The sequence below is a fragment of the Cherax quadricarinatus genome, chromosome 10 (assembly GCF_038502225.1).
Source record: "Cherax quadricarinatus isolate ZL_2023a chromosome 10, ASM3850222v1, whole genome shotgun sequence".
NCBI lineage: Eukaryota > Metazoa > Arthropoda > Malacostraca > Decapoda > Parastacidae > Cherax > Cherax quadricarinatus.
The window spans coordinates 2,591,036-2,615,851 of NC_091301.1; the positions used below are offsets into that span (position 1 = coordinate 2,591,036).

Here is a 24,816-nt window from a genome sequence, read left to right on the forward strand (position 1 = left end):
CTGTAGACAACCACACCACGCTTGTCAACAAGCACTGTAGACAACCACGCCACGTTGGTCAACACTGTAGACAACCACACCACACTGGTCCACAAGCACTGTAGACCACACCACACTGGTCAAAAAGCACTGTAGACAACCACGCCACGCTGGTCAACAAGCACTGTAGACAACCACGCCACGCTGGTCAACAAGCATTGTAGACAACCACGCCACACTGGTCCACAAGCACTGTAGACCACACCACACTGGTCCACAAGCACTGTAGACCACACCACGCTGGTCAACAAGCACTGTAGACAACCACACCACACTGGTCCACAAGCACTGTAGACAACCACACCACACTGGTCCACAAGCACTGTAGACCACATCACACTGGTCAACAAGCACTGCAGACAACCACGCCACGCTGGTCAACAAGCACTGTAGACAACCACGCCACGCTGGTCAACAAGCACTGTAGACAACCACGCCACAGTGGTCCACAAGCACTGTAGACCACACCACACTGGTCCACAAGCACTGTAGACCACACCACGCTGGTCAACAAGCACTGTAGACAACCACGCCACGCTGGTCAACAAGCACTGTAGACAACCACGCCACGCTGGTCAACAAGCACTGTAGACAACCACGCCACACTGGTCCACAAGCACTGTAGACCACACCACGCTGGTCAACAAGCACTGTAGACAACCACACCACACTGGTCCACAAGCACTGTAGACCACACCACGCTGGTCAACAAGCACTGTAGACAACCACGCCACGCTGGTCAACAAGCACTGTAGACAATCACGCCACGCTGGTCAACAAGCACTGTAGACAACCACACCACACTGGTCCACAAGCACTGTAGACCACACCACGCTGGTCAACAAGCACTGGAGACAACCACGCCACGCTGGTCAACAAGCACTGTAGACAACCACGCCACGCTGGTCAACAAGCACTGTAGACAACCACACGACACTGGTCAACAAGCACTGTAGACAACCACACCACACTGATCAACAAGCACTGTAGACAACCACACCACACTGGTCAACAAGTACTGTAGACAACCACACCACACTGGTCAACAAGCACTGTAGACAACCACGCCACGCTGGTCAACAAGCACTGTAGACAACCACACCACACTGGTCAACAAGCACTGTAGACAACCACTCTACGCTGGTCAACAAGCACTGTAGACAACCACACCACACTGGTCAACAAGCACTGTAGACAACCACACCACACTGATCAACAAGCACTGTAGACAACCACGCCACGCTGGTCAACAAGCACTGTAGACAACCACACCACACTGGTCAACAAGCACTGTAGACAACCACTCTACGCTGGTCAACAAGCACTTTTTTTTTTTTTATTCGCCGGTATTCTCCCGGCCCGGGTCTTTTCCAAGTAGTGGTGACCCGGCCTTGGCTCCCTATCTCGGGAGTGTCTCGAGACTTAAGTCTCCTATGGGAGGAGGTACAAGTACCCCCTCATCTTTGGGACCAACTGTCCCCAGGCCTAGCCACATTCCCCGCCCTCACGGGGCTCGTAGGGAGAAGCTAGGCCTCTAAACAAGCACTGTAGACAACTACGCCACGCTGGTCTTCAACAAGCACTGTCTCTAGGAGCACCACTGACTGGGTCATAATATGATTAACACCTGCCTCAGGAATATCCCCAAAATGGAACCTAACATGAAGGAACCTATTGGGTAAAACGACGTAATTAATAAAGCAAAACACACACACACACACACACACACACACACACACACACACACAAGGTACACTTTCCGGCAATGCCTTTCAGGCCAGAATACTGATAAACACCTTCACGAATAACGCCCACTTGAACACAGCCTTGACACCCATCTGCTGGAGGCTCTCGATTGTTGTGCTGAGGGAGAGGAAGCCATGTGTGGTGGTGGTGGTGTAGGTGGTTGATTAAAGGCCTGTCGACTACAGTTTGTAAGTAGTGGCTAGAGTAGTGGAGGTACTGGTTGCTGGTTTGCTTATTAAAGACCTGTCAACTACTGGTGGTGATTGTGGTGAAGGAGAGTGGTGAGTGCCAATGATTATGAGAGAGGAAACGTGAAAGTTATAAACACCTAGTCAATGGAACAAGACCCAATAATAAGTAGGTACCAGATAGGTGCCGTTGCTGTGGACAAGCTCCACGGGTAACTAACAGTATATGTCGACACTACACGCTCCAAAAGTAACGTTTGTGGCTACGACCCCACACACGGGTGTGTATCTTTAATATAACTGATAGATTTGGTTAAGAAATACTGTTATCTGTTAGTGGTTCTGGGGATTATCTTCATTAGGACCAGGTCTCAGACCAGGCCACCTTGGTGGCGAAGGAAGGAATTAATAAGACACACATAGGAAAGTATACTGAATGTAAGAAGTCTGCAAGGTTTGCCTGTCATCTTACGTGTTCATGAGACAAAGGGAAAAACAACAACAATCCTGCCAGAGTGCAAAACCCCCCAAAAAATTAATTTCCCACTCAGTTGGCAGGACGGAAGTACTTCCATGGATGGCCAATGTCTACCAACTTACTAAGGTATATACTCAACGCCACATATCAAGAAATATATATAAATGTGCAAGTTCTAGGGAAACAAATAGAATTTTTTTTTTTAGCTCTCTTCACTCCTGAGAACTGATGATGCCGCTCGTGGCGACAAGTTTCCTGTAATAAATATCCTGATCTATACACAGGTGTACTTAACCACCTCCACAATGTAAGATTTTACTCCAGACCGGCCACCACGGGGCTTTACTGACCAATTTCACGAGGTAAGCTTCTTTACGACCAAGTTTTAGAGGTCAACCTGAATCTCCTCCGTAAACAGAGCCATAAAAATGAAAAATGATATCCGCAACACCAGGAATAACTTCCTGGTGTTGCGATCATCATGTAGTACGACGGACAGTGGGTGGACGTAGCAAATTTACCCGGTACAACGCTAAATATTACACTATTATGAAGACAAAGTACTCGTATAATAGAGAGGCAACAACAGTGTTATGGAAATTGACCCGTGTCAATAGTGTGTCCTGTTTCCTGACGAATAAACCACCAGCACCAGGTACTTACCCTTCCTGACGAATAAACCACCAGCACCAGGTACTTACCCTTCCTGACGAATAAACCACCAGCACCAGGTACTTACCCTTCCTGACGAATAAACCACCAGCACCAGGTACTTACCCTTCCTGACGAATAAACCACCAGCACCAGGTACTTACCCTTCCTGACGAATAAACCACCAGCACCAGGTACTTACCCTTCCTGACGAATAAACCACCAGCACCAGGTACTTACCCTTCCTGACGAATAAACCACCAGCACCAGGTACTTACCCTTCCTGACGAATAAACCACCAGCACCAGGTACTTACCCTTCCTGACGAATAAACCACCAGCACCAGGTACTTACCCTTCCTGACGAATAAACCACCAGCACCAGGTACTTACCCTTCCTGACGAATAAACCACCAGCACCAGGTACTTACCCTTCCTGACGAATAAACCACCAGCACCAGGTACTTACCCTTCATGACGAATAAACCACCAGCACCAGGTACTTACCCTTCCTGACGAATAAACCACCAGCACCAGGTACTTACCCTTCCTGACGAATAAACCACCAGCACCAGGTACTTACCCTTCCTGACGAATAAACCACCAGCACCAGGTACTTACCCTTCCTGACGAATAAACCACCAGCACCAGGTACTTACCCTTCATGACGAATAAACCACCAGCACCAGGTACTTACCCTTCCTGACGAATAAACCACCAGCACCAGGTACTTACCCTTCCTGACGAATAAACCACCAGCACCAGGTACTTACCCTTCCTGACGAATAAACCACCAGCACCAGGTACTTACCCTTCCTGACGAATAAACCACCAGCACCAGGTACTTACCCTTCCTGACGAATAAACCACCAGCACCAGGTACTTACCCTTCCTGACGAATAAACCACCAGCACCAGGTACTTACCCTTCCTGACGAATAAACCACCAGCACCAGGTACTTACCCTTCATGACGAATAAACCACCAGCACCAGGTACTTACCCTTCATGACGAATAAACCACCAGCACCAGGTACTTACCCTTCCTGACGAATAAACCACCAGCACCAGGTACTTATCCTTCCTGACGAATAAACCACCAGCACCAGGTACTTACCCTTCCTGACGAATAAACCACCAGCACCAGGTACTTACCCTTCCTGACGAATAAACCACCAGCAGCAGGTACTTACCCTTCCTGACGAATAAACCACCAGCAGCAGGTACTTACCCTTCCTGACGAATAAACCACCAGCACCAGGTACTTACCCTTCCTGACGAATAAACCACCAGCACCAGGTACTTACCCTTCCTGACGAATAAACCACCAGCACCAGGTACTTACCCTTCATGACGAATAAACCACCAGCACCAGGTACTTACCCTTCATGACGAATAAACCACCAGCACCAGGTACTTACCCTTCATGACGAATAAACCACCAGCACCAGGTACTTACCCTTCATGACGAATAAACCAGCAGCAGCAGCAGGTACATACCTTTCTTTGCTGCAGTGGAGGGCGTGTGTGGCGGTGATCCGGCTCCGGCAGTGACCTCCTCCACCACCAGTGCCGGCACTGCTGTGTAGTAACTGGTGACCACTCCAGTAGCACTGATGCTTCCACTGGAGTAGATCAAGGAGGGCCTTCGCACCTCCTCCAGTGTGGAGTATATGCCCTCCTCCACGTCCTCCTCCACGTCTTCGACGTCCACGGTGGAGTACACATCATCTTCACCATCATCCTGCCATACCAACCATAGCAAGAATTACGGAGGATCGAGCCTTCACCGTTATTTACACAGAATAACCCACAATGTTTTAATGCTTCAAATAATAATAATAATAATAATAATAATAATAATAATAATAATAATAATGTGAATAAAGTTTTTCTTTTTCGGGCCACTTTGACTTGGTGGGAAACGGCCGATATGTTAATAATAAAAAAAGTAATGCAAAAAAGTCCCAATATCGTGACTGGAACAAATAACTGTGTGTAGTTTATATATATGATAATTACAACAATTCCGTCTTCATTAATGACTTCTTTACAAGACACATGGACATCTATAAGGATTTACCTCTTGAATAATATCCTCTGCTATTATTAAGGACTTACTGAAGATAATTGAATGCAAATTAGTCTGCCAAGTTCTGTGATTAGTCACATTAATTATGAAGGTCACTGATCCGGGTCTCGGGGGAAATATTCACGTGTTTTCCTGCGAAAGATTCTCAAGGGGCAGCTGGATCAACTAGTCACTGACACTGACACTAGTCAAGACATTTAACAACGCTGAAGAACACTCAACACTTGGAGTGTCGATATTAGAATGACTTACGTACATTCTGAAGTGCGACATACTAACACACATTTTCGGGATAACTAAAGACCCTCATCATTCGCCTGAAAATATTTGATCTCTCTCTCTCTCTCTCAACTAATTAAGAAGTGGTTATAGTTACAACTTTAATTTTTAAAGTTGTGGACCGGTAAGCCAGCTGAAGGCCTCAATCAGATAACCGAAAGTTCCAGCTGCGAGTCATCGTATGACTAAGACCCGCGTCAGGGAACACTTGTCCTGGTTCCTGACAAATCTAAATACCTAACCTATCTATCTCTCTCTCCACTGTAATATGGTCTATTTCTATAATATTACCAGTATGGTCAGTGTATTGGGTAGGAATGTGGATATAATTCTATGGAGCTACTAACGAGAAAGTCACGCAGATTTTCGCGTGGTTCATTACGGGAAATCAGCATGACGGAAGCCTACTTACAGGGAGGCTTCCGAACCATACCTGTGGCTGGGGTGTTGGCGCTGGTGGTCGGGCGGTGCAGACAAGAGCGGCATCGTAGGCCGTCTCGTAAGCGTCGTCGTATGTGTGATCAGTACGGAGTGGGGAGAGGGAGACGAGGCGGGGGGCGGGGTCACTGCTGCGACGTCTGAACAGCCGCATCCTGAAGTGCTGCTGCTGCTGCTGCTGCTGCTGGACAACGCAGAAGTGGAAAATCACTCAAAACACACAACACTCCCCTTAACTATATAAGAGAAGGCGATTGGTAGCAGTAACAGTGACAGTGGTAGTAGTAGTACTGGTGGTTATGGTAGTAGTAATAGTGGGGGTGGGGGTTGTAGTAGTACTGGTGGGGGTAGTAGTAGTAGTACTAGTGGTGGTGGTGGTAGTAGTACAGAGCACTGCGACTGTCTAGGAAGGTGTCTCAGTGCTCTCACCAAATTAAAAATAAGCAAAATAAACACATACATATACACATACACACATAGATTAACAAACAGTAAAAGGTCAGAACACAACTGGTGACTAGGAGGCAACAAGCACACAATGCAGGTGTAAAAAAACTACTGCATCCTATGCGAAACATCGTCTAACAGAGGACTCTCTCTGTATTACATTACGACATGCATACATCAAGATGGCGCTGCGTCGTACACTATTACTTTTGTCACAGTTGAGCCATTCAGTATTTTCTTTTTACAAAACTTACATGTAAATACAAAACCAAAGATTGTATATACAAATTATCCTTAACTCTCTTTTCATAGCATGTATTGGACCTTTCATATAGCGTCACTGTAGCGGGAACTTGGGTGTGTGTGTTCCTCTCTAATGATCTGAAGTCCAGTTCATGAATGTGTCCGGTAATTCACAATAGGGAAAAAATGTACATTATTTTTCATGGCGAAGCGCTAAACCCTTCAAGGTTACAAGGTTCCGGCAACTGGGAGATAATCAGGATAATCAGTTGATTTATTTTAGTCCCTTTTTTTATAAGGACTAAAGTACTGACTGGTAGTTTTCAGTATTCCTAAAGACTCACTAGCCAAGAGTTCAATTCCCACCCGTACCGCGGTTTGTTTGACCAACGTCCTAATGACCTCCAGGAGTCATAGCGCTAAATGGAAAGAATATAATTAGTTACTTGTGCTTTAGCACTTCTCTCTCTTAGGTTCAGTGGAGGACCTACACTTTTGGAGCCCTGAAGCTTAAACTATTATGGAGGGCCCCTTCGCAGCACCTTCTCATACAGTAGACCCAAAATTTGTAAGCAATACGGACTATAAGTCGCTCTTGGGGCCCCTCTGGGATTAGGCGCCCCGCTTTAGCTTAAGCTTCAAGGAGCCTAATCCCGGGTTCATACTTTTAAGTGGTAAGACATGGATGTGTGCACTTGTGAGTGTACACTTGTGTATTTGTGCAAATGTTACTGAGTCTTTTGTCAATATATGGAATCAGGCGGCTGACTAAGCTACCTTTATGGGAGTGTATTGACGTTCCATAAGGGTACAGCTTCTCGTAACTTTACCCCTAGTGAATCTTCGTCTGTAATAAAGTTTTGCTATGTGCTAAATGTCTTTTATAATTATCTACTGTATACGTGAGCATATAAACAGGAGACGTGTTTTAATCTACGCACGTGTTCGTGCGTCTGTTTTGACGTCGTATTTTTAAAAGAAAGGTCTAACAACTTCAGGTGGTGTGTCTTGATATACTGACAGTCCTCGCATCAAAATTATTTTCCATCTTCCAGGAATTTAACCCTGACGAATTTAGCACTGCCCTACGAATATAAATAAGGCTTAATCCTGAATTCCGTCAGGGTATACTCAGGCATGCACGACTATATTTGCGTAGTTGACTGTGCGTGCAGGTCATGTCTCGAGCAGCATGCATGACTTAGCGAGCGTCAATGTGTACATAAGTACGTTGGAGCAAGCACGAGTGAATAAGAACCCTACACCATGTTTTCTAAAACGTGTGTGTTAGGTGAACGAGGTAGGCAGTTTCGACCGGGTTGGTCACTCAACTGTGATTCACCACTCACTGTACTGGGCGAGTAAGAGACTTGTTCAACAATTTAGTAGCTTTACTGGCGAAATTTTTCATCTTCGCGGCATGTTTCTTCAGTCCACGTGAAAAGAGAAGTAACGAGGATGTAGATATGAGGCGATCAGTTTGTGCCTCAGCGTTGAAGAAGAAAGTTTGAAATGGTCCGTCTGAGGCTCAGTCTTGGTGTGTTCAGCTCAGCTTCGACTGGAGCTCAACATGTACCAAGGCTGAGGGACTGATCACTTCATATCAGTATCTCCACCACTTCTGTTCTCTCTCTTGAATTCGGACTAAAGAAGCCTGCTGAACAGGCGAAACGAATCATTAAAAAATGCCAAACTTCATTATTGTCTCTGTTGTTACCGTTATACACTAATGATGGACGAATCTAGCTACTACTACCACTAGCGAGTGATATAGGAGACAATGAGGTGTTCGTACACCTCTAGGGGTTAGAGTAACAATTATTTCAGTGTCTAAGTGAACTGCGGCTTAAATGACCCTCTTGTGCTCCACAGACCTTAACTACTAACGAATCATCAACCCGTGGCAGTTAGTAGTGTTCCTACAACTTACCTCTCAGTGTGGCCTAGTTCCTGCCTGTGGTGGACGACTTGAACGCCACCACCACCATACTTCTGGCTTTGCCCCCTCTCCTTCACGCAAGAACTCCTGCCATGCCTCGACAGTAACTCAGGAGTGCTGAAACTTCTGCCAGTGCTATGAGACACTGGCGGCAGATGGTGGAAGAAGTTATTCAGATAGCAGGAACTCCTTAGCTGCAACAGTTTTCAGACAGGTTTCAGGTCTTCAAGGTGTGGGAGATAACGGAGGTCTTGGGAACCTCGAGAGATCAAAGGTAGGCCTCAAAACATACAAGACGAGGTGTCGAGGACTTGACATTTGCATGCAGCCTTTCTTGAACCCCTCGATCCCTGGGAAAGACGGCTGTATCTCGGAGACTACTGAGGCCGGTGTTAGTACCTGAAAAAGAAAATGTGAATTTCGCTTAGTCTACACACATTAAATCTTGATTTTTAAATCTTATACCTAGAAGAGGTCTTAGGCGAGTACAGCTATGTAGCTGTACTCGCTCTGTAGCTGTACTCGCTCTGTAGCTGTACTCGCTCTGTAGCTGTACTCGCTATGTAGCTGTACTCGCGCTATGCTGATGAACAATGGCCAAAAAGCAAGAAATAGCAGAAAACTTTGTTAAAACCCACACTGGCTTGGAGCTTCAAACACTAAAATAATATAGGCAGAACACCAGCAACCACCGAGACTCAACACTTGACTCGGTACATTATATTTATATATAACCAAGTGTGTTGAGGTAACCGAGGAAAAATATTTGTGCTCATGGCAATATACACAGGAGTACTGCGAATCTCTGAATTAATTAATGATCTTTGGGCTTTCAAGAAAAAATTAACTCAAGCCTAACACAGTAACCACTTCGTCACAGAGTATGCTACCACGTCACCTCTGTAACATAGTTCTATCAAAGTTGATAAGGTGTTTTCTCAAGGTATAAACGATAACCTTGGATGAAAGTGGAAAAAAAACATGTCAACCACTTAAAGGTATCCCTTGGGTATACCTAAAACTTATTAAATTAACAGCAAGACACAGACAGAGATACACAGAATTTTTTCATAGGTAAGCCGTGGTCAGCAGCCTGTTTAGACATAACGCCACACAAGTGTTCCCACGCCGCCACTATAACTCCATCACCGGGAAGACAAAGTACGTCAATTATCCTGTTTTCTCAGAGAATAAATATTTTTAAAATACAAATTTCTAAGGTTACCTGGTGCCACTTCCTGAGGTCATCGCTCCCGCGGCCCGGTCTCAGACCAGTCCTGGTGGCTGGTCTGATCGACTAAGCTGAGGTGATGAAAAACGCTTTCACTAGAACAAACCTACGTCATTATTTGTTTGCAGCCACTGTTACCCGTTGTCATTATAGTCTCAGCCAGTCTCTACCTCTTCTAAAACGAAAGTGTAACTCTAACCCTGTGGGTTAGAGAGATTCGAATGTGGCATCTCCAGTGGTTGTTACGAGGCAGCCAGCCTCGTCCTACCTCTGGCAAGGTGTTGTTCACATTGGTTGATCTGTTAGGTTTGAAACCAGTAGGCTGCACAATAGTCATCGAGACTGAATATCACCTGTGTACTGCCAGTCAAAAATACTTTTATCTGTAAATTGGAAATAAAGCCAGTTTTCAGAGTATATACACAGATATGATAGATTAATTAGTCTTAGAAGCTTTCCATTGCTCTAAGGGTCATTAAGGCTACACGTCACCTTTTCATCACCAGTTAAGACTGCCACAATCCTTGAAACATAGATTAAACTCTCGGCGTATATACGCTGAGATACACACACACCTCTTATTGTATATACCCTGTGCTGAGACACACACATTAGCCGGTGTATATACCAGTCGCTCAAGGTGGAAATAATGACCGGGGAAAACTTCTGAAGGATCTTGAACTCAGACAACGAGATTGTTAACTTAATGTTAACGATCTCGTTGTCTGAGTTCATGATCCTTCACTATCATTTTCCTGGTGATTAATTTAAATGAGGTGAATAAAGGCGTCAAAACCTAGGTTCAGCAAAAAAAAAAAAAAAAAAAAAATCAGTAAGAGGTTTGTCGATGTCTCTGACAAGTGAAGATGCAGCGTCACTGACGCAGACTCTCACGCGGGTTCTATCCCCGTCCGTGGTCTTGTTTGGGAAAATACACTTAATATTGTAGGGTATATAGTTTTATTGTACATATACCGTCTCTCTCTCTCTCAGTGTGTGTTGAGTGGTGTGTATAGACAACAGACAACGAGGTGTGTGCATATAGTATATATACGCCGAGAGGGCTGGCTGACTGGCTGGCTGGCTGGCTGGCTGGCTGGCTGGCTGGCTGACTGGATCGCTTTCTCTATGCATATGCAATGAGGGTTTACTCAGATTGCTATTTTAAGGATTAAAGTATTGCCGACTGGTGGTTTAAAGTTGAAAAGCAAGCCTTGACGGCCCTTATAATGCCGACTGTCTTTGAGCCCAACATATGTTCCCCAGGTGATAATCGTGGAGCAGGAACCAGAGTTGTGCTGCCTCGCCTTTACCAAAATACCTTTTGCAATTTCCTCTCTGTAATAAAGTTGGTATAATTACCGACAATATGTAAAGTAAAAGGACACAAGTGCAACTAATGTGACATTTATTGTGGCAACGTTTCGCTCTCCAGGAGCTTTATCAAGCCATTATGTAATGGCTTGATAAAGCTCCTGGAGAGCGAAACGTTGCCACAATAAATGTCACATTAGTTGCACTTGTGTCCTTTTACTTTACAATTTCCTCTCTCCCTGTGCTTTTACGAGTGGTAGCAATGCACTTCCAAACTGATATTACCTTATATGTTGCATAGAATAAATGAAAACACGACTAACGAAATCGTAATGACACAACGCTAACGCGTCTGTCTCGAGTTTTATGACTCTTTGATCGCGGGTTCAATCCCCGCCCGTGGTATGATTTAAAATGAAAACACGCCTGATCCTACATTATATATTATTAAACATTTTAACTCACGTCTAACGAGACAACAAACTGATTTTGCATTGTATAAAAATGATCTGTCATGTGTTCAACTCTCAACCGAAAGGACTCTGGTTCGATTCTTAGGACGAGAAACCATACGGCCAAAGCACCATATTCATCAAGGGTGTTCAACGGTTGTAGGGAGGCATCGAAGGGACTAGGGAATGAGGGTATGGGGAATGGGAAGCAATCAGATTTGAATCAAGAACTCTTCCCCAGCATCAAGACACCTCCCCTTAAAATGTATCGTTCCCAATATTAAGGATCACACTGCTCACCCCTTTCCTAACATGTCCTCCATTACCAACCCACTTGTGAAGATGCACGCTCCTGGAGACTTTTTTTCCGGGACAACATTTCGCACTGTGTAGCGATACGTTGTCCCAACCCTGCACAGGAATATGGTATGGCTTGTTTCTATTAGAACCATTCCTTCGATGCGACCCACAACATTAGACTGACACCTAAGTGCCTAGTGACTGCTAGGTGAGCCTATGCAATAGGAGGACCCTTCTGACCCATGTGGGAATCGAACATCGGGTCCTATCGATTTTAAGCGGAGCATTCTAGCAATGAACTGGTGACTCCAGCACTGGTCTGGCTGAGGCAACACTTAGACCACCATGTTGACAACAGACCAGTGAAACACAAGAATGACAACACAGTGACAGCGCAGTCATCGGGAGAAGAAGGGGCCTCGAGGTAAACTGCAGGTATCCTATAGAAACCAGGTGGAACACCATATCCTGAAGATGAAATCAAGTGGAACACACTAACTTGAAGGAGAAAGCAAGTGGAACACTGACCTCGGCCTTCCACACCACAGTCGGTCACTGAAATTGAAGTCGCAACCATACCAGTTAATGTATGTGACGCGGCTTTCCTGCCTGACGAACATATCCGCCATGAGACGTGTACACGCATGACCAGGTGATCTGGATGTATTACGCATCACTGATGGCGTCTCTAAACAAAGTCTTTCTTCATTTTTACCCCGTGTGTTCCCTTACACGAGGTTTCCGACTGCAATTTCTTGAGGCTTCGCACGAACCCAAAAAACCTACTGTTTTCCTTAGGTTAGGGGACTACAATCTATAAAAAACGTATTTTGTACCATGAATATATATGGAAAACTGGCAATAAGCAGGAAGCTTCCAAATATATACAATTATTCCTCGTGGTGCGAAAAAAGTGGTACAAACTACATACGGGAAGACCTTGATCCAAATGGCTACCGAGGAGAGGACACGGGTAGCATAAAGAAAGATTCTATCGAGACGTTTCGCTCTGTGTAGAGCTTTATCACGGAGCGAAACGTTGTCCCTGTAAAAATAGTGCTTTGCAACGTTTCTTTTTTTTTTTCGTTTTATTCCCTGGAGGATGAGTGAACGAGACGCCGAGTGACGGAAAACCAACAGAATCCAGCAGCCTTGAAGGAAATTTGAACCAACGTAAAAAAGTCCGCGATTTCTATGGCGGATGTTTGTAATCACAAGAGATTTCAATGTTACTTTGATATACTCGGTCGTCTGTACAGTGCATATTGCAACGTTACTTTGATTTACTCGATCGTCTGTACAGTGCATAAGCGCTTAACAGTGAATATGACAGTAATAACTCTCGAGCCCTAAAAGTTAAGAACATAAGAATGAAGGAACATTGCAGTAGGACTACTGGCCCATGCTAGGCAGGTCTAATTCACACCGACTCTTACACACACACACACACACACACACAATGTTCACGTTTAACTTATTTCGAGAGTTACCCTAAGCTCTCACCCCCTATAACGTTATACGGAAGTTTGTTCTAGTCATCTACAAATCTACTGTTAAAGCAGTGCTTCCATATATCCAGCTTTAATCCCCTGGTGCGAGTCCTGTCTTGGTTATGACACTTCCACCACGTTATCTATATCCTTTTAATTTATTCCTGCTTTTCTCTTGTATTCCTCAGTCATTTTCCCTCAATTCTACGCCTTTCCAGAGAGTGTAAGTTCAATACCTTCATCCTATGCTAGTAGTTCTGGCAAACTTTAAGCTCTGGAGAGCATGGTGCTCTGAAAACCCTTGAACCCTGCGATCAATGAACCTTTGAGGTTTAGAAAACCGAAGCTTTGAGAACCTTTCATCTTTGGAGACCTTTGAGCTGAGAGGTATGTGAACTTTAGATACCTTTGAACACTGAGAACCCTTAAGCTCTGGAGCCATCAGAGCTCTGAGGATCTCTGGGCTCTGAAGACCTCTGGAGCCTTCGGAGCTCTGGGTTCCTGAAATTCTCAACACTAAGAATCACACAATCACAGTGGTCGAGGAAGATCGCAATTTCTCGCCATTTTCATCACCCAAAATATTATTATTAACGTCAAACATGCTTTTGTTTGCGTTATTGTTACGTCGTCACTCAATTTTCAGAGGCAGAGTGAATGGAGACTGCTTTTTCTCTGCCAATTCTATTTTATTGCATTATCAGATTATCTGGCGTGGAAAGTGTAAGTGTGAAGAGTGTGTTTCCTAATGGCAGCTTCTGTATACTCACCACTGATGTATCTACACTCACCACTGATGTATCTACACTCACCACTGATGTATCTACACTCACCACTGATGTATCTACACTCACCACTGATGTATCTACACTCACCACTGCTGCATCTACACTCACCACTGATGTATCTACACTCACCACTGATGTATCTACACTCACCACTGATGTATCTACACTCACCACTGATGTATCTACACTCACCACTGCTGCATCTACACTCATCACTGCTGTATCTACACTCACCACTGCTGTATCTACACTCACCACTGATGTATCTACACTCACCACTGATGTATCTACACTCACCACTGCTGCATCTACACTCATCACTGCTGTATCTACACTCACCACTGCTGTATCTACACTCACCACTGCTGCATCTACACTCACCGCTGCTGTATCTACACTCACCACTGCTGTATATACACTCACCACTGCTGTATCTACACTCACCACTGCTGTATCTACACTCACCACTGCTGTATCTACACTCACCACTGATGTATCTACACTCACCACTGATGTATCTACACTCATCACTGATGTATCTACACTCACCACTGCTGTATCTACACTCACCACTGCTGTATCTACACTCACCACTGCTGCATCTACACTCATCACTGCTGCATCTACACTCATCACTGCTGTATCTACACTCATCACTGATGTATCTACACTCACCACTGCTGTATCTACACTCACCACTGCTGTATCTACACTCACCACTGATGTATCTACACTCACCACTGCTGTATCTACACTCACCACTGATGTATCTACACTCACCACTGATGTATCTACACTCACCACTGATGTATCTACACTCACCACTGCTGCATCTACACTCATCACTGCTGTATCTACACTCATCACTGATGTATCTACACTCACCACTGCTGTATCTACACTCACCACTGATGTATCTACACTCACCACTGATGTATCTACACTCACCACTGCTGCATCTACACTCATCACTGCTGTATCTACACTCATCACTGATGTATCTACACTCATCACTGCTGCATCTACACTCACCAATGCTGTATCTACACTCACCACTGCTGTATCTACACTCACCACTGCTGTTTATACACTCACCACTGCTGTATCTACACTCACCACTGCTGTATCTACACTCACCACTGCCGAATCTACACTCACCACTGCCGAATCTACACTCACCCCTCCTCCATCAACATTCACCACTCCTCCATCAACACTCACCACTCCTCCATCAACACTCACCACTCCTCCATCAACACTCACCACTCCTCCATCAACACTCACCACTCCTCCATCAACACTCACCACTCCTCCATCAACACTCACCACTCCTCCATCAACACTCACCACTCCTCCATCAACACTCACCACTCCTCCATCAACAGTCACCCCTCCTCCATCAACAGTCACCACTCCTCCATCAACAGTCACCACTCCTCCATCAACAGTCACCACTCCTCCATCAACAGTCACCACTCCTCCATCAACAGTCACCACTCCTCCATCAACAGTCACCACTCCTCCATCAACAGTCACCCCTCCTCCATCAACACTCACCCCTCCTCCATCAACACTCACCACACCTCCATCAACACTCACCACTCCTCCATCAACACTCACCACTCCTCCATCAACACTCACCACTCCTCCATCAACAGTCACCCCTCCTCCATCAACAGTCACCCCTCCTCCATCAACACTCACCACTCCTCCATCAACACTCACCACTCCTCCATCAACACTCACCACTCCTCCATCAACACTCACCACTCCTCCATCAACACTCACCACTCCTCCATCAACACTCACCACTCCTCCATCAACACTCACCACTCCTCCATCAACACTCACCACTCCTCCATCAACACTCACCACTCCTCCATCAACACTCACCCCTCCTCCATCAACACTCACCACTCCTCCATCAACACTCACCCCTCCTCCATCAACACTCACCACTCCTCCATCAACACTCACCACTCCTCCATCAACACTCATCACTCCTCCATCAACACTCACCACTCCTCCATCAACACTCACCACTCCTCCATCAACACTCACCACTCCTCCATCAACACTCACCACTCCTCCATCAACACTCACCACTCCTCCATCAACACTCACCACTCCTCCATCAACACTCACCACTCCTCCATCAACACTCACCACTCCTCCATCAACACTCACCACTCCTCCATCAACACTCACCCCTCCTCCATCAACACTCACCACTCCTCCATCAACACTCACCACTCCTCCATCAACACTCACCACTCCTCCATCAACACTCACCACTCCTCCATCAACACTCACCACTCCTCCATCAACACTCACCACTCCTCCATCAACATTCACCACTCCTCCATCAACACTCACCCCTCCTCCATCAACACTCACCACTCCTCCATCAACACTCACCACTCCTCCATCAACACTCACCCCTCCTCCATCAACACTCACCACTCCTCCATCAACACTCACCCCTCCTCCATCAACATTCACCACTCCTCCATCAACACTCACCCCTCCTCCATCAACACTCACCCCTCCTCCATCAACACTCACCCCTCCTCCATCAACACTCACCCCTCCTCCATCAACACTCACCACTCCTCCATCAACACTCACCCCTCCTCCATCAACACTCACCACTCCTCCATCAACACTCACCCCTCCTCCATCAACACTCACCACTCCTCCATCAACATTCACCACTCCTCCATCAACACTCACCCCTCCTCCATCAACACTCACCACTCCTCCATCAACACTCACCCCTCCTCCATCAACACTCACCCCTCCTCCATCAACACTCACCCCTCCTCCATCAACACTCACCCCTCCTCCATCAACACTCACCCCTCCTCCATCAACACTCACCCCTCCTCCATCAACACTCACCCCTCCTCCATCAACACTCACCACTCCTCCATCAACACTCACCCCTCCTCCATCAACACTCACCCCTCCTCCATCAACACTCACCCCTCCTCCATCAACACTCACCACTCCTCCATCAACACTCACCACTCCTCCATCAACACTCACCCCTCCTCCATCAACACTCACCACTCCTCCATCAACACTCACCCCTCCTCCATCAACACTCACCACTCCTCCATCAACACTCACCACTCCTCCATCAACACTCACCACTCCTCCATCAACACTCACCACTCCTCCATCAACACTCACCCCTCCTCCATCAACACTCACCACTCCTCCATCAACACTCACCACTCCTCCATCAACACTCACCACTCCTCCATCAACACTCACCCCTCCTCCATCAACACTCACCCCTCCTCCATCAACACTCACCACTCCTCCATCAACACTCACCACTCCTCCATCAACACTCATCACTCCTCCATCAACACTCACCCCTCCTCCATCAACACTCACCACTCCTCCATCAACACTCACCACTCCTCCATCAACACTCACCCCTCCTCCATCAACACTCACCCCTCCTCCATCAACACTCACCCCTCCTCCATCAACACTCACCCCTCCTCCATCAACACTCACCACTCCTCCATCAACACTCACCACTCCTCCATCAACAACCAGCCCTCCTCCATCAACACTCACCACTCCTCCATCAACACTCACCACTCCTCCATCAACACTCACCACTCCTCCATCAACACTCACCCCTCCTCCATCAACACTCACCCCTCCTCCATGAACACTCACCCCTCCTCCATCAACACTCACCCCTCCTCCATCAACACTCACCCCTCCTCCATCAACACTCACCCCTCCTCCATCAACACTCACCCCTCCTCCATCAACACTCACCCCTCCTCCATCAACACTCACCCCTCCTCCATCAACACTCACCCCTCCTCCATCAACACTCATCACTCCTCCATCAACACTCACCACTCCTCCATCAACACTCACCATTCCTCCATCAACAACCAGCCCTCCTCCTCCTCCTCCTCTTCCTCCTCCAATAATTTTTCTCTCCCTGGGTTTACTACTCCCTTGTTCCCTTACGTCAATACTCTCTGCTCCCTCTCTCAGCTCCACCCTTCTCACCATCCTTGGCTCCTCTGCTTCACACTCCCCTTATCTGCTTCTCATTTCCTCCTGTTCTATTATCCCTCCCTCTTCCCTGCTCCAATTAAACCTTCAGTGTAACTGCATTATCACTATTTTCCATTAATTCCTTTTCCTCCCCTACGTCTATAATCCATTCTGTCAGCTCCCCTTATTCCACTCTACCTTCTCCTCCTCCTCTTCTGCCGTCCTTCAGTACTGTGTTTTGTCTCTTTTATCAAGTCTTCTCGTGTTCTCTTTCGTCCCTTCCCAATTATCTTCTTTGCTTTTATCTCGCTCTTCACTATTATACAAATTTTTACGCACATCTCAGTCTATATAAGCCGAGAGATACACACCTCTCAGTGTATATATACCGAGAGATACCTCTCAGTGTATATACACCGAGAGATACACACCTCTCCTTGTATATATACCGAGAGATACACACCTCTCAGTGTATATACACCGGGAGATACCTCTCAGTGTATATACACCGAGAGATACACACCTCTCCTTGTATATACACCGAGAGATACACACCTCTCCTTGTATATACACCGAGAGATACACACCTCTCCTTGTATATACACCGAGGGATACACACCTCTCCTTGTATATACACCGAGAGATACACACCTCTCCTTGTATATACACCGAGAGATACACACCTCTCCTTGTATATACACCGAGGGATACACACCTCTCCTTGTATATACACCGAGAGATACACACCTCTCCTTGTATATACACCGAGAGATACACACCTCTCCTTGTATATACACCGAGAGATACACACCTCTCCTTGTATATACACCGAGAGATACACACCTCTCCTTGTATATACACCGAGAGATACACACCTCTCCTTGTATATACACCGAGAGATACACACCTCTCCTTGTATATACACCGAGAGATACACACCTCTCCTTGTATATACACCGAGAGATATACACCTCTCCTTGTATATACACCGAGAGATACACACCTCTCAGTGTATATACACCGAGAGATGCACACCTCTCAGTGTATATACACCTAGAGATGCACACCTCTCAGTGTATATACACCGAGAGATGCACACCTCTCAGTGTATATACACCTAGAGATGCACACCTCTCAGTGTATATACACCTAGAGATACACACCCCTCAGTGTATATACATCGGGAGATACCTCTCCTTGTATATACACCGGGAGATACACACCTCTCAGTGTATATACACCGAGAGATGCACACCTCTCAGTGTATATACACCGAGAGATGCACACCTCTCAGTGTATATACACCTAGAGATGCACACCTCTCAGTGTATATACACCGAGAGATGCACACCTCTCAGTGTATATACACCTAGAGATACACACCTCTCAGTGTATATACACCTAGAGATACACACCTCTCAGTGTATATACACCGAGAGATGCACACCTCTCAGTGTATATACACCTAGAGATGCACACCTCTCAGTGTATATACACCTAGAGATACACACCTCTCAGTGTATATACACCGAGAGATACACACCTCTCAGTGTATATACACCGAGAGATGCACACCTCTCAGTGTATATACACCGAGAGATGCACACCTCTCAGTGTATATACACCTAGAGATACACACCTCTCAGTGTATATACACCGAGAGATACACACCTCTCAGTGTATATACTCCGAAAGATACGCACCTCTCAGTGTATATGCACCTAGAGATACACACCTCTCAGTGTATATACACCGGGAGATACACACCTCTCAGTGTATATACACCGGGAGATACCTCTCAGCGCATATACGCCGAGAGATACACATTTCCCACTCCTCTTCAGTTCCCTGGTGGCGTTTTATTCGTCAGAAAAAAATGCCTCCTGTGGTGGATGTTAGTCAAATAATATCTGACTCAGGGCGTCACCAGCCACTGGCGTCCCAGGGCTGGCAGATCAACCCAATGTGAAAAATTATATATATCTACTAATTACATTGGGTACGCCTTTAAAACTTTTGTCATGTGTAATGCCTCCGCGGTCATCTAGGGAGGCAATATCATCCTGTTATGTGGCGGTGAAACAGAAGGGTGTTAAACATTAAGCACTCTGGCAGAAATTATTACTGTTCTCATTACCGGAATATTTCGTTTCTGATTCAGACGCTGTGGTCTGAGAGCCGCGGGGGCGATGACCCCTCAAAAACCACAGCTGTAACTAAATGCCCAATGAAAAAATGCAAGAAACTTTGATAATATTGAGAAGAATCGAATTTTTCTTTTCATTTCGAATCAATTATAAAGATTTGAGTGGAGTTTACCTGGAGAGGGTTTCGGGGGTCAACGCCCCCGCGGCCCTGTTCGAGACCAGGCCTCATGGTGGATCAGGGTCTGATCAACCAGGCTGTTAATAATGGCCGCACGCAAACTGACGTACGAACCACAGCCCGGTTGGTCAGGTACTAAGTGCCTGTCTAGTGCCTTGTTGAAGACAGCCAGGAGTCTATTGGTAATCCCCCTCATGTATGCTGGGAGGCATTGTAGATGAATGGTTCAGAGAACCGACATGTTGATAAATTAGACACATGTGCAACTCTTGGGTATCTTTATTGAGGAAACGTTTCACCACACAGTGGCTTCATCGGTCCATTCTGTTCAAGATTGATGGACTGACCACATCGACTCAAGGTTGAGGGACTGATTACCTCATTCTCCTCCTGTTCTTCAAGTTTCTCCTATGTGTGGACTGATGAAGCCACTGTGTGGCGAAGCGTTTCCTGAATAAAGATACCCAAGAGTTGCACATGTGTCTAATTTATGATCATGCTGGGACGCAGTTGAACAGTCCTGGGTCCCGGACACTTATTGTGTTGTCTCTCAGTGTACTCGTGGCACCCCTGCTTTTCATCAGGAAAATGTTGCATCTCCTGCCGAGTCTTTTACATTCATAGTAAGTGATTTCCGTGTGCAGGTTTGGTACCAATTCCTCCAGAACCTTCCAAGTGTATATTATCATGCATCTCTCTCGCCTGCGTTCCAGGGAATACAGATCAAGGACCTTCAAACGTTCCCAGTAATTTATATGTCTTATCGTGCTTATATGTGCCGTGAAAGTTCTCTGTACACTCTCTAGGTCAGCAATGTTTCCAGCCTTGGAGGGGGCCGTTAGTGTACAGTAGTATTACATCTGTGTATAATTTTTCCCCTTAGAAGTCAATTTAGAGAGCAAGTGTGATTCAAAATTATGCTCAAGGCCACTCACCCAGTACACCGCCAGTCTCACACAATTACTGTGTACAAGCTATGCTGTAAATACTCCACTCGCGCGACCTTGTGACAGTTCTCATGCCTCGAGGCTGTAGAGCCCTGCTCTTACCACCGCAGGGTGGAGCCCACATCTGGTTAGTTGGTTAATTGGGCTTAAAGCCTATCGACTACACGAAGATCATTAAAGCTGCGCACCACCTGTTTACCACGTGTCAAGAATACTCTAATCCCTAAAATATGAATTCAAATTGACCCAGAGTACACGTATATATACATATATGATGGGGTCCACCTCTGGTGCAAACTTTGGGACTCACAGCCTCGGAGAAGTGGATAAAAAGGCTTCAAGGAAGAATATTTGGATTTCTTCCCACATTTTGTTATTTATCTGAATATATTAAGTAATTGATCCAGTGTGTCTAAGCTTCCAGGTTTGCGCCTTTGCTAGCTGATGAGGCGACAAGCCTGGCAGCCCGAGTCGAGACTTAGCGGACGGAGGGTCGAGCCTTCACACCTTGACGTAGATTGAGCTGATTCACAAAAACCAACTTAAACACGACACACTTCTGTACAAAAAAAGAAAGAAAAAACAAAAACAAACAAAATATTATTATTATTACTGAAGAAATGACAAGTACTATAAGACTGCGTTTCAACATGCCCATGCTAGGCAGGTCCAACTCACACTCACATGTCCAACTTATTTTTTCATCTCTACCCAAAGTCAATGACACTACACGGGTATTTGTGCCACTCATCCACAACTCTACTGCCATAGCAGTGATCTCCACCACACTTCGTAAACTTATATTCGTCCAGCTTAATTATACTGCTGCGAGTCCTGTCGTGGTCAGATATCCTCAACACATTAGTTATTTTTATTATTATTATCACACCGGCCGATTCCCACCAAGGCAGGGTGGCCCGAAAAAGAAAAACTTTCACCATCATTCACTCCATCACTGTCTTGCCAGAAGGGTGCTTTACACTACAGTTTTTAAACTGCAACATTAACACCCCTCCTTCAGAGTGCAGGCACTGTACTTCCCATCTCCAGGACTCAAGTCCGGCCTGCCGGTTTCCCTGAATCCCTTCATAAATGTTACTTTGCTCACACTCCAACAGCACGTCAAGTATTAAAAACCATTTGTCTCCATTCACTCCTATCAAACACGCTCAAGCATGCCTGCTGGAAGTCCAAGCCCCTCGCACACAAAACCTCCTTTACCCCCTCCCTCCAACCCTTCCTAGGCCGACCCCTACCCCGCCTTCCTTCCACTACAGACTGATACACTCTTGAAGTCATTCTGTTTCGCTCCATTCTCTCTACATGTCCGAACCACCTCAACAACCCTTCCTCAGCCCTCTGGACAACAGTTTTGGTAATCCCGCACCTCCTCCTAACTTCCAAACTACGAATTCTCTGCATTATATTCACACCACACATTGCCCTCAGACATGACATCTCCACTGCCTCCAGCCTTCTCCTCGCTGCAACATTCATCACCCACGCTTCACACCCATATAAGAGCGTTGGTAAAACTATACTCTCATACATTCCCCTCTTTGCCTCCAAGGACAAAGTTCTTTGTCTCCACAGACTCCTAAGTGCACCACTCACTCTTTTTCCCTCATCAATTCTATGATTCACCTCATCTTTCATAGACCCATCCGCTGACACGTCCACTCCCAAATATCTGAATACGTTCACCTCCTCCATACTCTCTCCCTCCAATCTGATATTCAATCTTTCATCACCTAATCTTTTTGTTATCCTCATAACCTTACTCTTTCCTGTATTCACCTTTAATTTTCTTCTTTTGCACACCCTACCAAATTCATCCACCAATCTCTGCAACTTCTCTTCAGAATCTCCCAAGAGCACAGTGTCATCAGCAAAGAGCAGCTGTGACAACTCCCACTTTGTGTGTGATTCTTTATCTTTTAACTCCACGCCTCTTGCCAAGACCCTCGCATTTACTTCTCTTACAACCCCATCTATAAATATATTAAACAACCACGGTGACATCACACATCCTTGTCTAAGGCCTACTTTTACTGGGAAAAAATTTCCCTCTTTCCTACATACTCTAACTTGAGCCTCACTATCCTCGTAAAAACTCTTCACTGCTTTCAGTAACCTACCTCCTACACCATACACTTGCAACATCTGCCACATTGCCCCCCTATCCACCCTGTCATACGCCTTTTCCAAATCCATAAATGCCACAAAGACCTCTTTAGCCTTATCTAAATACTGTTCACTTATATGTTTCACTGTAAACACCTGGTCCACACACCCCCTACCTTTCCTAAAGCCTCCTTGTTCATCTGCTATCCTATTCTCCGTCTTACTCTTAATTCTTTCAATTATAACTCTACCATACACATTAGTTATATCCCTTATATTAATTCCTGTTTGTACATTTCAATAATATGCTCATAATACTATACCTTTCCAGAGAGTGGAAATTCAGCGCCTCTTGTCTATCTTCACAAGTAAGATTTCTCGCTTCGTGGGATCAACTCCGTCATTCTTCTCCGTGGGTTTACCAGCGCATTTACGTCCTTTCTGTAATATGGAGACCAGAACTGAGCAGCATAATCTAAATGAGACCTTACTAAGTATTACCTGGAGTTTACCTGGAGTGAGTTCCGGGGGTCAACGCCCCCGCGGCCCGGTCTGTGACCAGGCCTCCTTAGGTCAGTGTCCCAGGATGCGACCCACACCAGTCGACTAACACCCAGGTACCCATTTTACTGATGGGGAACATAGACAACAGGTGGAAAGAAACACGTCCAATGTTTCTACTCTGGCTGGGAATCGAACCCAGGCCCTCACCGTGTGAAGCCAGAGCGTTAACCACCAGGCACCAGAAGTTGAAGTATAACCTGACGACTTCTATTATTTTTACTTCTTGATACTAAACCACGAATTCTGTTAGTTTCATTGCGAATACTGATGCCCCGTTGTCTTGCCTTTAGTGTTCTGTTGGACGTCAGTCATAAAACTCTTTTGCATTCACTTCAAGATCTTCGTTAATGAAAACAGTAGAAAATACCGACAAGTTGAAAATGAAAACAGTTGGGTACCTGTATTGCTGAAACGTTCCGCCTACACAGTAGACTTCTTCAGTTAAATACAAAGTGAGCAGTAGTAATGAAATAAAGATGATGTAATCAGTCCATCAACCTTGGAAAAAACAGTATTTGAGGTGGTCAGTCCCTCAGCCTGGAGAAGAGTTCAGTTCCATGGAGCTGTGTCTTAATCTTCAAGATCTTCGTTATTTGGTTCATATATCAGGTCAAGAAATAGCAACATCAGAGTTTAATAAGTGTGGTTCATTCTTCAGCGAGTTTATTGTCAAGTGTGCAATAGGTGCGTCATAACTCGTCAGATGGGT

The 24,816-nt window shown here is 45.8% G+C and overlaps 1 protein-coding gene across 5 annotated transcripts in view; it reads right to left on the reverse strand.

Moving 5' to 3' along the window:
• Positions 1-24,816, reverse strand: part of LOC128687876 (uncharacterized) — a 323,177-nt gene that overhangs the window by 148,371 nt on the left and 149,990 nt on the right. For 3 of the 5 annotated variants that reach the window (XM_070083497.1, XM_070083498.1, XM_070083494.1), the window contains exons 2-5: positions 23,867-23,984; positions 8,529-8,936; positions 5,904-6,092; positions 4,600-4,843 (exon numbers count right to left, since the gene is read on the reverse strand). In XM_070083497.1, the coding sequence (XP_069939598.1) occupies positions 4,600-4,843; positions 5,904-6,062 (403 nt within the window). In that variant the 5' untranslated portion in view covers positions 6,063-6,092; positions 8,529-8,936; positions 23,867-23,984. The remainder of the gene's footprint in view (positions 1-4,599; positions 4,844-5,903; positions 6,093-8,528; positions 8,937-23,866; positions 23,985-24,816) is intronic. The other 2 variants (XM_070083496.1, XM_070083495.1) reach the window with 2 other exon arrangements.